This window comes from Dermatophagoides pteronyssinus, unplaced genomic scaffold (assembly GCF_027571235.1).
Source record: "Dermatophagoides pteronyssinus isolate colony J.1.1.1.1 unplaced genomic scaffold, Derpt_VIB-CSIC_2022.12 sq0036, whole genome shotgun sequence".
Classification (NCBI taxonomy): Eukaryota; Metazoa; Arthropoda; class Arachnida; order Sarcoptiformes; family Pyroglyphidae; genus Dermatophagoides; species Dermatophagoides pteronyssinus.
In genome coordinates this window covers 248,963-262,326 of record NW_027461560.1, presented here as the reverse complement: position 1 = coordinate 262,326, position 13,364 = coordinate 248,963, and the positions used below count along the sequence as shown (strand labels likewise).

At 29.7% G+C, this 13,364-nt stretch overlaps 4 protein-coding genes and 1 long non-coding RNA gene across 5 annotated transcripts; 2 read left to right on the top strand and 3 right to left on the bottom strand.

Moving 5' to 3' along the window:
• Nucleotides 1-1,532: 1,532 nt before the first annotated feature.
• Nucleotides 1,533-7,689, top strand: LOC113789365 (solute carrier family 12 member 1-like). The gene is given in 14 exon segments (XM_027338890.2): nt 1,533-2,460; nt 2,560-2,817; nt 4,223-4,624; nt 4,688-4,860; nt 4,862-4,914; nt 4,985-5,824; nt 5,898-6,109; nt 6,187-6,428; nt 6,488-6,506; nt 6,508-6,613; nt 6,691-6,953; nt 6,955-7,125; nt 7,193-7,260; nt 7,343-7,689. Coding segments are annotated over 14 exon segments (3,159 nt in total). The 5' UTR covers nt 1,533-2,244; the 3' UTR covers nt 7,479-7,689.
• On the bottom strand, nt 2,163-3,920 carry LOC142645989 (uncharacterized). Its single transcript, XR_012846998.1, has 3 exons — nt 3,394-3,920; nt 3,254-3,325; nt 2,163-3,159 (listed from the first exon to the last, which is right to left on the bottom strand). It is a non-coding gene; the product is annotated as an uncharacterized LOC142645989 (long non-coding RNA).
• Nucleotides 7,690-8,110: 421 nt separating the features above from the next.
• On the top strand, nt 8,111-8,924 carry LOC113789373 (kxDL motif-containing protein CG10681). The gene is made up of 2 exons (XM_027338900.2): nt 8,111-8,317; nt 8,380-8,924. The coding sequence occupies exons 1-2, from the start codon at nt 8,172-8,174 to the stop codon at nt 8,732-8,734; spliced, it is 501 nt and encodes a 166-aa protein (XP_027194701.2). The 5' UTR covers nt 8,111-8,171; the 3' UTR covers nt 8,735-8,924.
• On the bottom strand, nt 8,879-10,018 carry LOC113789372 (transmembrane protein 65). The gene has a single exon (XM_027338899.2). The coding sequence runs from the start codon at nt 9,706-9,708 to the stop codon at nt 8,995-8,997; it is 714 nt and encodes a 237-aa protein (XP_027194700.2). The 5' UTR covers nt 9,709-10,018; the 3' UTR covers nt 8,879-8,994.
• A 333-nt stretch (nt 10,019-10,351) lies between these two features.
• LOC113789370 (kinesin-like protein KIF23) lies at nt 10,352-13,244 on the bottom strand. The gene is given in 3 exon segments (XM_027338897.2): nt 10,352-12,805; nt 12,807-13,017; nt 13,086-13,244. Coding segments are annotated over 3 exon segments (2,616 nt in total). The 5' UTR covers nt 13,103-13,244; the 3' UTR covers nt 10,352-10,417.
• Nucleotides 13,245-13,364: the final 120 nt, after the last annotated feature.

The window sequence follows — 13,364 nt, the reverse complement described above, 5'->3', positions numbered from 1 at the left end:
TCATATTTTATTAACTATTATAGTAAATAAATCAATACTTTTCAAAGATTTTTCAAAAATTGAAATTATCGCTGTAGTAGTAGCAGATGTCTGTTGTATCTATTATTATTTGAATATACATCAGATCAACAAGTCATGAAGAATTGTATCATCTACACACACATAGACAAATTGATTGAATTTGAAAAAAATAAAACAAATAAATTGGATTTCAATAATGCTCTATCATCATTATCATTGGATTATTTCAATGTTTTTTCTCAATTTATTTTTCTCTTTTTGCTATTGTGTGTGATATACTAATATCCTGATTTATTTTACTGTTTAATAAAAAAAAATGCTTTCTAAATGCTTCGGCACGAATATTTTGAAATTCAAGATTTATCATAGGTCGTTTTGTTGTTCGGTTGTTGTTGTTGACAAACAACATTCCAAACATGAAAAAAACAATCACTTTTTCGAAACAAAAAACAATGATAACGAACATTTGTTTTTGTTTTCTATAATGGTGGGGTTGATTCGGGGGGTAGAATAATGGTATGTTGGTTGGTTGATTGCATCAATTGATATACATCTTTAATTACAATTTCGATTCTCGAATATCACAAAAAAAAACATAAAATTAGAACGCTAATAGTATAAAAGAATCAATCTGATCAATCGATCGATCTGATTGATTGATTGATTAAACATCAAAAATATCGTAAAATAAATGATCTAAATCATTATTATTATGTTATTTCGGAAAATATGTTTTTGGTTGTTCAAAAGATATGCTTGATTGTTTGTTTGTTTGTTTGTTTGATTGATTTCTCACTCAAAACAATTTCCAAAAATTCTAATCAAATGAATTGAACTGAAACACCGATATCGATATTGATTTTGATTTGAAAGGGCTATCATTTTACATATTTTTTTGATCATATAATAATGATGATTTTAATGATTGACATTTGAAAAACATTATTTTTTGTTTCTACGAACAAATCAATCGCTGTTGTTGTTTATCCATGTATTTTTTGCCCCCCAAAAAAAATGTCAAACATAATGTTTGATTATCCAAAAAAAATGATGCGTTTGTTTATTTTTCCAAATTGATGTTTGTACTTTTTTTTGATTGCTGTATATTACCATGGACAACAACAACAACAACAACAACGATAATGATAAACATTAAATGATAATCAATAAGAAACGTAATGATTATTCGGTTTTGTTTTTTGTTTTTTGTTTGTTGAAACAGTAGTAGTTTTCAGAAAATCATTCATTAATATTTCTCTCTCTCTCCATACATTTTCAACCATTTTTTTGGATGATTATTTATTGATATCGGCTGTTCAATTGGCAACAACAAATGGAAATAGAAAACAATAGAAATCTCTAATTGCAGGCAACTTAAAAAAAATGATGATGATGATCATCCATTGCCTGTTTGATGCTTACCACAATACTAATCATTATCGTCAACAACAATAACGACAACAAAATCGTCAACGTCGCCGTAATCAATCATTTGTTTTTTGCACATATATACCAAACACACAAAGAGAATGAGATCGTAATAATCAACTACTACGACAAATCAATGATTCTATGAAGAAAACAAACAAAAAAAACATAAAACCGGCAACAAACAAACAAACCCGAACAGAAAGAAATCCAGTCTACAAAATTCAATGAATGAATGAATGAATTGTACACGGTTATAAAACATTCAGATAAGTTTTGTTCATAGTCATCATCATCATTATAAAATTATTTCATTTTTTTTTTGACTTTCGGTCGTTATATATAAAAACCCGGACAATTTGATTACCGGTGCCGACCAACCAGTGTTTGTGTTTGTGTTTGTGTGTGTGTGTTTGGATTACTTTTTTTTTCAAAAAGAAAAAAAAGAATTTAAAAAAAAATATTTCTCATTTTGTCTGTCATCTAGTGTAATATATGTGGATTGGTTAATGTGTTTGTGTGTGTGTGTGTCTGTCTTTTTTTTTGGTAATCTCCAGAAATCTAAATAAATAACAAAAACACACACACACATCACAAACATATGAAATTTTCTTTTTTTTATTGTTGAAAAAAAATTATTTCAAACTATAAAAACGACCATCATCATTATTGGTATCATATATGATTCCGGTTCCTTCGACTTTTGATTAGTTTTGATTGATTGATTTTTAAAAAAAAAACCTAAAGTGCCTAAAATTTTGTTGTTGTTGTGATTTTAACAAACGAAAAATCATTATGTCGACAAAAGAACAACAGACCGGTACCGCTAACGGCGGCGGTGGTGGTGGTGAAGAATCTCGTCCATTAATTGTTGGTGGTGGAACAGCATTGAAAAGTAATCTAGCTAAACCACGTTCTGATGATAATCAACCAACATCGGCTCAAACACAACCAAAACAGATTGTATTTCGTACGGCAGCATCAGCACAAGCAGCAGCTGCTAATTCTGAGGTATATTTCCACCGAAAAATTGTTATCCAAAGAAAAAACAAATGAAAAAAAACCAATCAAATTTTTTTCTTTCTTTTTAAATTTTATCATCAATTTTAGAATCGATTTCAAGTGGATAAAGTAAATGATGATGATGATTCAGAAGATTCTGAAGATTCATATGGTGAAGGTCTTTATGGTAGTAGTGGGGCTGGTTATGCAACAAAAAATCTAAAAAGTTTTCGTCATTATACACGTGAAGCATTACCACGTGCTGATCATTATCGTAATGTTGAATCAGTACATGGTTTTATGGCACGGCCAACATTAGATGAATTACATGGTACACAGGCTACTGTTTCATTTGATAGTAATACGGTATGTTTATTATTTATTTTTATTTTTAAACAAACTAAAAATAACAACAACAACAAACGAAGATTTCATAATCATCAATGAATTTTTCTTCAGCTTCATAAAATTTTTATTCCACCCATAATGTCAACAAAACACCGTTGAACAACTGAAACAATAAGAATAATTTATCTAGCCATTCGATCTAATAGAATTCATTCATTCATTAGTTTTATAAATGTCATAATGATTTTCTTTCTATTCAATTTAAAAATCTCATAAAGTTAGCCAGACAAACACAAAAGTTTAGTTTTCATTGAATTAAGTTACGAAAGTGGGAGAGAAAATTGCCATTATTTTTTTTGGCTAAAATAAATAAATAAAAATAGATAAGGATTTCATTAACAATTTATGAAATAAATAAATCAATCATAATAAGCTTTCTTTATTAAATCCTTACTTTTTTCCAACTGTATGAATCACCAATGATTGGCCGGAATCGTTAGAAATCGTTCTTTTTGACTTGACTTGACTTGACAAGCATATAAAAAAAAACAATGATGATGATAATAATTTATCAATTATAATTTTGATAATTACAATTTATACTTCCGTTTAAATGTTAGTTTAATTTTGATTTGTTTACTTGTTTAGTGTAGAATAGAATAAACAAACAAACCAAAAATCAACATAAGCCACCATGAAGATACCGGACATAGGAAATGGTCCTGTCTATTTATATATGATGAAAGAACAGGATTGATATAAAAAAAAAGAATGAGGATGTGTTTGGCAAATCAGAGAATCAGTTTTGGTTGGTTGATTAACGATTTTTTAAAAAATGTGTGTGTGCGAAACGAATTTGTCGATAAATATAAAATTGGCACGTAAATCTTCTTCACCATTTTGGATAATATGATTTTGTTCATATCACACATCATATATCTTTTCTTTTCTTTTTCGCTCTCTCATTCTTTGCTTTTCACTTGTCAATCATTGATTGACATTTTTAAAAAAAAATCAAAGAATATATTGATGATATCAGAAGAACTAAAGAACAAAACTTTTTGAAATATGCTTAACCTATGTGGTATATAATAGGCCAAGGTTGATTAGGATAAATTTTTTTTTTGTTGATATTCCGATGATGATGATCGCTTTGTTTTTCATTCATTCATTCATTTTATTTAACAAATCGCATCGTCACTGTAGTACATTAAAGACAATAGATTTTTTTTTTTTTTTTTTGAAAAAAATGATGATTGAAAAGGAAAACTATGTCATTCCATGAATTTATCTATTTTAATATTCGATTCTATTTTGATCCATTCAAAAGTTCATTGTGTTTATATAGCCAAAAAATAATATATGAAGATATTGTTGATTCGATTTAATTCAATTTGTTAAAATTGATTTTTTTAAAAAAAAGGGTAAAATTGTCATACAAAAAGCTGGAGAACAAGCTGAAGATGGATCAGAATCAAAAGCAGTTAAATTCGGTTGGATTAAAGGTGTATTGGTACGATGTTTACTTAACATTTGGGGTGTTATGTTATTTTTACGTCTATCATGGGTTGCCGCACAATCTGGTATTATTCATGGTACAATTATTTTGTTATTAGCATCGCTTGTAACCATTGTAACAACAATGTCGATGTCGGCCATTTGTACAAATGGTGAAGTTAAAGGGGGTGGTACATATTATATGATTAGTCGATCATTGGGTCCAGAATTTGGTGGTTCTATTGGTATTATTTTTTCATTGGCTAATGCTGTTGCTGTTGCTATGTATACAGTTGGTTTTGCTGAAACTGTTCGTGATCATCTTGGTGTATGTATTTTTTGTTCAGTTTAAAAATGCAGTTTTGTTTTCAATCAATGATTTTAAAAATAGCAATATGGTAAAATGATATTTGATGGTGGCCTTAACGATATCCGTTTGGTTAGTTCGATTACTGTGATCGTATTGCTTGGTATTGTTTACATTGGTACCGAATGGGAAGCACAAACACAAGTGTTTCTTTTATTTATTCTTTTGGCTGCTATGGGTGATTTTCTTATTGGTTCATTTTATGCCACCAACTGATTATCAGATTGCACGTGGTTACATTGGTTGGAGCTGTAAGTATCAAACGATATTTTTTGTTTTTTTCAAATTAATTAAAATTGTTTTTTTTAAATTTTAAATTAGCATCATTGATCTGGGAAAACATGTTTCCAGCGTATCGGAATGAATCATTTTTCTCCGTATTTTCGGTCTATTTTCCAGCTGCTACTGGTATTTTAGCCGGTGCTAATATTTCTGGTGATTTGAAAGATCCATCATATTCAATTCCATTGGGTACATTTTTGGCTATCATCATAACAACAATCAGTTATGTTGGATTTCATTTTATTGTTGCTGCTAATGTTGTTCGTGATGCTAATGGTGTTGTCGAATTGGTTCATCATCCTGGTGTTAAAGATGTTGTACAGGCTATACGTAATTGTAGTCTTGCACCCGATGAAATTTGTCATTATGGTTCGATGAATAATTTTCAGATTATTGAATTAATGTCCTGGTTTGGTCCAATTATCTATGCTGGTATTTATGCTGCAACATTATCTTCAGCATTAGCCAGCATGGTGTCTGCACCTAAAGTATTTCAAGCTCTTTGCAATGACAAACTTTTCCCTGGTATTGCCTATTTTGGTAAAGGTTTCGGTATTAATAATGAACCTCGACGTGGCTATTTACTTACATTTTTGATTGGTTTTTCTTGCTGCTTAATGGGTGAATTGAATCTTATTGCACCAATCATTTCAAATTTTTTCTTGGCCGCTTATACATTGATTAATTTTAGCTGTTTCCATGCTAGTTGGAGTAAATCACCCGGTTTCCGTCCAAGTTTCAAATATTATAATCTATGGATAGCATTATTTGGTTCATTTCTTTGTTTGGGAGTCATGTTTATGACCGGATGGGTTCCAGCATTAATAACATTCATTACTGTATTTGCTCTACATGTTTGGGTACAAGCTCGTGCTACTGGTATGAAATTTCTTTTTTGTTCTATCCCAAAAATCTATTAATTTTCTATATGTTTTATTTTTCTAATTATCAGAGGTCAATTGGGGTTCATCAACACAAGCGCAAACACATCGTTCCGCTGTTTCCAGCGTTTATAAACTAACCATGTTACCTGATCATGTGAAAACATATCGTCCACAGATATTATTATTATCCGGTAATCCACCGGCAAGATCGGATTTTGTTGATCTTGCTCATCTGATAACAAAAAATACCGGTCTTTTAATCTGTGGACATATTGTTACCGTAAGTGTTTTTTAAATTCTTATTTTTTTTGTGAAAACAATTTTCATTTTCATTTTGAATTGAACAAATCAAATTAGACACCGATTTCTGTTCGTGCACAAAATGCATTGCTACATGATGGAAATCTCTATCTAATCAATCGAAATATGAAAGCATTTTTCAATTTAATACAAGATTCAAGTTTTAGTCAAGGTGTTCGTTCATTAATGCAAGCAACTGGTATTGGTAAATTACGACCAAATATTGTAATGCTTGGTTTTAAACGTGATTGGATTGATAGTCAACCAAAAGAAGTTGTTGAATATTTCAAAGCAATTCAGTATGTTGTTTTGTTGATTTTTGTTTCTTTTTTTAATAATTATTTTGACATTATTCTAGTGCCATTTTTGATTATCATTTTCTCAATCGTTATTGTACATGTACCGAATCGTAAAGAAGTTACTAATGGTGATGTCAAACCATCGACTGCACCCGCTCCTGTTTTAGGTGATAATAACAATAAAGGTAAGGCATTTTAATTGCAAATAAATTTGAATAATTTTATGATTGATTTATTGTTATGCAAAAAAAAAAATTTTCAGATACGGCTGTTGTACAAATGAAAGATGAAGCTATACCACAAGATAGTTTCTTCTTATCAAAACAAAAGAAAGGATATATTGATGTATGGTGGTTGTATGATGATGGTGGCCTTACATTATTATTACCATATATTATTCGTACACAATCACAATGGAAAGATTGTAAACTTCGTGTATTTGCTTTGGTAAATAAAAAATCTGAACTTGATGCTGAACAAAGAAATATGGCACAATTATTATCAAAATTCCGTATCGATTATTCCGGATGTTATTCTTATCACTGATCTATTGAAACCACCAGAAGAATTTTCTAAACGAGAATTTCATAGAATGATTGAAAAATTTATTGTTGATGATTCAGAAGAACGACATGATGCTGAACGAAAAGATGGTATGACAATTACCGAAACAGATTTGATTCGATTCAGGGATAAGGTATTGTTATTTATTAATAATTTTAGTTTAATGACTTACTGATTTTTTTTTCAAAAAAATCTTCTAGACTTATCGCCATATTCGTCTTCGTGAAATTTTGCTCAATTATTCCAAGGATTCAAGACTGGTTGTTATGTAAGTTTATCAATTAGATTATCATTTTAATTACTATTTTTTTCAATTACAAAAAATTGTTTTCATTTTAAAACAAAAATAGTACATTACCTATGCCACGTAAAAATTCATGTCCGGCTGTATTGTATATGGCATGGCTGGAAACATTGACCAAAAACATGCCACCTATGATGTTGATGCGTGGTAATCAGACCGATGTATTGACATTCTATTCGTAAACAAAATTATGGTCAAATGATTATTTCCAACTATATTTCCATCCATACTAAACAGACAAAACAAACAAACAAACAAAGTGATCATTTTTTGATGTTGATATCTGATTAAAATACGACTGCAAAATAGTAGAAAAATTTCAATTAAAATCATCAAGAAATTTGGACAAATAGTGCCCACAAATTATTCAGTAGTAGCAACAAACGAATTTAATTTTATCAAAAACACACAAAAAATTATTTATCAACATACACACTCGGGCACTAAAACTTACTTAGAAAGTGAATGATGATAAAGGTGGCGAAAGAAAATTTGGAAATCAACAACCGAATTTGTATTCTGCTGCCTCTCACCCATTCCATTGTTAATTTTTTTTTTCTTTTCTTCTTAATTATTCGGTTGACAATCTTCTTATTATTATTATTATAATTATAATTATCGTTATTATTGTCATTATTATAATTCTAATTATTAAATACCTTGAGAATAAATTACACTGAAAAAAATTGAATGATTCGGATTATTTTATTTTTGCTTTATTTGATTTGATAAAATTCAATTTTGGCGCTACGAATTCAAGAGTGGGTTTCTTGTAGATTTCTGGAAATATTTTCTTTCGTTATTTTTCCCGAAAGTATTTTGTTGTTTGTCAAAAATGAAAACATCTGATTTCAAGACGATTTTGTGATTCGAAAATGTCTCAACAACATTTATCATCCGATCAATCATTGAATCCGAAATCTAATGATGATGATGATAATGTTGAATATCTTATCGATCAGCTAGCAGATTTAATTTCGAAAAATGATGTGGATAAAATTACGGATATACAACGAAGTTTGTATGTTTTAAATTTCAAACCGATGAAAATTCTTTATATTTCTTTTTTTTATTTGTTCAAAGATTAAATCAATTTGAAAAATCCAATCAAATGCTTGTCTATTGTAATGAACTTTCTAATCAACATTATCTTAAATTATCAAAAGATTTTCGTTCACATACAACAAAATTGAATGAAATGTATAAAGATTTGGATATAATATTTCATCGAATTCGAATGATCAAACAAAAATTAAAAGAAAAATATCCCGATATTACAATCGAAACGCCAAAACAAAGAAATCTTGATGAAGATGAATCGAATACCGTTGAAGAAATGGTAGAAAATTCAACACTTGAAAATCCAACACCAACAACAACAAACGAAGAAATTTCGATCGATTCCGAAACAAATAATCAATGTCAAAATAATAGGTGAAAATTTTGGAGAAAAAATTCAATTTTGTTAAAAGTTATTTGATCTTTATTTACTAATTTGATTTGGATCTAAAAAATTTTCTTTGTCAACTATAAGCACAATTGGTGAATAACAATAAATAAATAAAATAAACAATAATCAAAATGAAAATGAAACAAAAACAATTTAAAATGATATTTACAAAAATTAACAATAATTAAAACAAAACAAAAACAAAAAAATTAGATAGAATTGAAGATGCTCTGGAAGGTGAATCAATTTTATTCGGTTTGTTCATTCTTTGGTTTCTTTGGATGTTTATCATCATTACCGAGATTGGATCGATGCGGTAGAAACAATAATGGAAACATTCCAATTAAACAACCAAGTGCTACACCAAATGCTCTACCAATTTGCATTGTCCAACGTGTACGAGACATTTGAAGCTGTACTAGTGATAGTTTTGGTGTTTTAACACCGATTTTGATGGCTAATTGTTCAACATAATAAGCTGATCCAACACCGGCAATATCGGATAATGCATTACCTAAACCAGCTGCTGCCATTGTTGAGATGCCTAAAGCAACACCGATTGTCAGATCAATATAATCACCGGCAATGATCATCAGGAGATTGTCAAGAAAACCGAATCCAATAAATGGCAGTGCTTGAGCTAGGAATACTTGACCAAGTTGATTAGCATTAGGAGGTTGTTTTTTTGGATCATCAATCGGTATTGAAGTATCAATGACTGTAATTATTGGTGATTGCATCAATTCGGGATGTGATTGAAGCTCTTCATATAGTATACGTTTTTCATTTACATTCAATAATGCAAGAAAATCTCTTGCACGTTCTTTATCGGTTAAAAATGCACCAGTTGTTGGACGTGAATAATAACGAATCGAACCATTTGATTTTATCATACAGATAATATTCAACCATGATGATGATGATGGACGTAATGAAAAATGTTTTAATTTCATTAAAAACATGATTTTTTTTCTCGTATTTAATGAATCAAATGGCGATGAAGAATCGTAGAAAACAACATAACAACAACATATATTCTTCTGAGTAAACAATACGATATTCCTTTTTTCAGAATTTTTTCTTTTCTTTTTCAACTCAACATCAACAACAATCTTTAGTCATTAAATTTTTAACACTCATCACTTGATCACAAACAAACAAACAAACACACCTACAAATAATTAATGTAACTCTATTAAAAATTGAGAAAATTCTTTACTTTGATGATAACCAAACATTTATAAACACTTCTATCATCACATAATCAGTTTAACGACAATAATTTATATATCATACAATGACAATATGACTAAATATATTGCCGTTAGTCTGTTCAAACTCAATAAAATGTCTATACAACAACAACAACAACAACAGCCAACATCAAAAAAATGATTTCGAAAGAAAATAAAAATGGTAGAAGCAAATGTTAATGATAAGATTGATGATAATTTTAATTCAATTCAATTTAGCGCCATTTATTTATCATTTTTGAATTCCGAAAAAAAGTTCATTTACATTATGATTTTGTGTTTATGTGAATAATATTATTTAGATAAAAAAGTCATAAGTTGATTAGATTCAATAATAAAAAAGAAAAGAAAAGAAATAATTTACAATCGACCAATCGATATGATAATCGAATGTTTTGAATTTGGTTAAATTATTAAATTATTGTTGTAAATATTTTTTACGTTTCGTTGGTGTATTGTTGCCAACACCACCACCATTACGATAATTTGATGATATTGTGGTTGTTGCTGTCGGTAATGTTATCATTTCGGATTGTTCCGAACTTGTAGCTGTTGTTACAGTCGGTGTTGATCTTGCTGATGATGATGTTGTTGTTGTTGTCATACGGTCAAACATTTCAGCTAAACGTTTTCGATTTTTTCTAATGGTTATATTCGCTTCATCTGATTCACATGGAAATTGAACCAATTTTTCTACATCATTGAATATGACTTGTGAACCGCCTGTTATCGATGGTAAAACATCACCTTTATAAACTTTGGTTTCGACACCACCAGTTTCGGTTGCTGCATGATGTGTTAATGCATATTTCGATGCAATTTCATTACTTTTTCCAACAAAATCTGATGTTTTCAAATTGGTAACAGATTTTTTACGTTTAGATGTAATGTTCGGCTGAAATACTGTACCAAGATTCATTGTACCCGGTGGACGATGTTCAATCCATTTTGCATCATCCGTACTCAATGATCGTCGATGACGTGGATTTACAACCGGAGGTGATCGTGCATCAATCGTGGCTGCAGCATTCGTAGTTGCTGCCTGTTCAATTTCTGTATCAGGTTTCGATTTTAATGGTGACATCCATGGTGGCCGTATGAATTCTAAATCATCCTCATTATTGATAATCGTTCGCAATAATTGTAATTTTTCTTGATTTGTTGCAATTTTCTTTTCCATTTGAGATTCAGCTTCTTGAACTTTTTCCATAAAATGTTTTTGCAAACGTTTAAATTCCGATTTCCAACATTCTTTAGTCGATCGTTTATAATGACGAAATTCATTACGAAGATTGGATTTTTCAATTTCAGTTGTAGCCAATCGATGATTGACTGTTGATAATTCTTGTTGAAGTTCATCAATTTGATGTTGCATTCGATTTATCGTATCTTCATATTCACGTTTCATATGTGAAAATTTATTTTCATATTCACGAAGCTGATTTTCACGTGCAACTAAATCCATTTTCAATACAGAATTTTGTTGTTCCATCAATGTATTATTTTGATTCAATTCGAAAATTGTTTGTCGAACATTTTGTTGATATTCATCGACAATGATACGATTTTGTTCATGATTTTCAGCTCGTTTTTCCAATGCCATAATCCAATTTTTAAGCGTTTCATTATCAGATGGATCTTCGATATAATTATTCGGTAATGGTGGTCCAATATTGATCGATGATGCAATAAAAAAATTACTAATAGGTCGAAGTGGTGTACGTTTGAATGGTGAACCACGATTGGTAACTAAATCTTGTGATGCTTCACCAAATTTACAAACATGTAATGTTTCATCATAATCTTCAAGACCAGGATTTACACAGATGATCATTTCAACTTTACCATCACCTTCAAAATAACTTTTAAACATGTGCGTTAATTTATTGTCACGATATGGAACAATTTTGTTTCCGTTTGATTTCTGATTTTCACGCAGTACATCAAAACATTGTCGTAATGTTAACAATGAATTATTAATATTACTAGCTTCACGTAAACGATTACCAGTAGCTTGGGTTCTTGATGTTCGTTCACAACCGGCTAAATCCACTATCGATAATTGACTGACACGAATTAAGCTACTATCATCAATAACTTCAACACCTTCAATATCTAATGGTGCTTGTACTAAACGAATATTAAATACGGAATGTGATCGACTTGATTCATTGTTCAATTTTGTCGTACCAATACGGCGACGTTTCATTCCTTTGATGCACAATTCGAATGCTTCTTGTGAACTTTTCACTTCAATTTCTTTAGCACCTTGAACATAATAACGTTTTTGTGCATCTTCAACAATACGTTTTGAACATTTATTTGTTTCCAATTGATCATCGAGTAAATCATAAATAAAGTTGTTATAAACTTCAACATATGATACAAATACGGAATATTTATTATCGCAATTGATATCTTTGATGAACATTTCTTCTTGTACACGATTTTCCCAATCATATGCATCACGTTTTCGTGGTGTTCTAGGATTTTTGTTAGGTGTAGCATAGATTACTTCGTTTTGCATTTTTAATATAGCATCAGGAGCCGAAACAATTTCAAAACCATTTTGATTGTTTGGTTTAAAACCATAACGAATATTTTGTAAACCATTTTTATTCAATGTATTGAAAATAGTATCCAATGTTCGTGGAACAATACCGGGATTTTGTGGAGATCCTGTTATCGTATAAGTTTTTCCCGATGATGTAACACCATAAGAAAATAATAATCCATTTTGACCATCGATTAAATCTTTGACCAATGAAAAAGCCGTTTGTTTAAATACGGAATGTTGATCATATTTTAGTATCGAAAACTTTTGTAAATTTATAAAATTGTTTTGGCTGTCCAGGTGGTGATAATTCTAAAAGTTGATCATTAATTTTATGTACAACACATGTATCATTAAGATTTTTTAATGGACGTAAACGACAATAAACTTGTAATGGTTCTTTTTCATTTGTATTCATTTTTGGCTTTGGTTTTGTAGGTGGTGGCGGTTTTTTCGCCGAATCACTAAATAGATTTTAAAAAGAAAAAATTCTGACATTGAAAAATTGCTTTAAAAATTAAAAAATTAATACCTGTGATGAGTTTTCATTTTATTGATTAAAAGATAATTCGAAAATTGAAATGGAAATGCACAGTTGTCCAAAACATCAAACACAACGAACACGAATATGAACGGTATGAAAAAAGTGTGATCAACACGAACACACACACAAAACACTGAAAAATTCAAAAAAACGGCCAATTCAAAATTGACCGTTTGAACAATTTTAAATGGCCCGTCATAAAGAACGTAATGTTGTGAAATTTTCTCTGGAATATTTTTAATCTTTTAAAATTTCGATTGAAAATTT

Coding starts and splice junctions, on each gene's coding strand:
- LOC113789373 (XM_027338900.2), top strand. CDS start 8,172: ATGTCTCAACAACATTTATCATCCGATCAATCATTGAATCCGAAATCT. Junction 8,318..8,379: donor ACGGATATACAACGAAGTTT/GTATGTTTTAAA, acceptor ATTTGTTCAAAG/ATTAAATCAATTTGAAAAAT.
- LOC113789372 (XM_027338899.2), bottom strand. CDS start 9,708: ATGTTTTTAATGAAATTAAAACATTTTTCATTACGTCCATCATCATCA.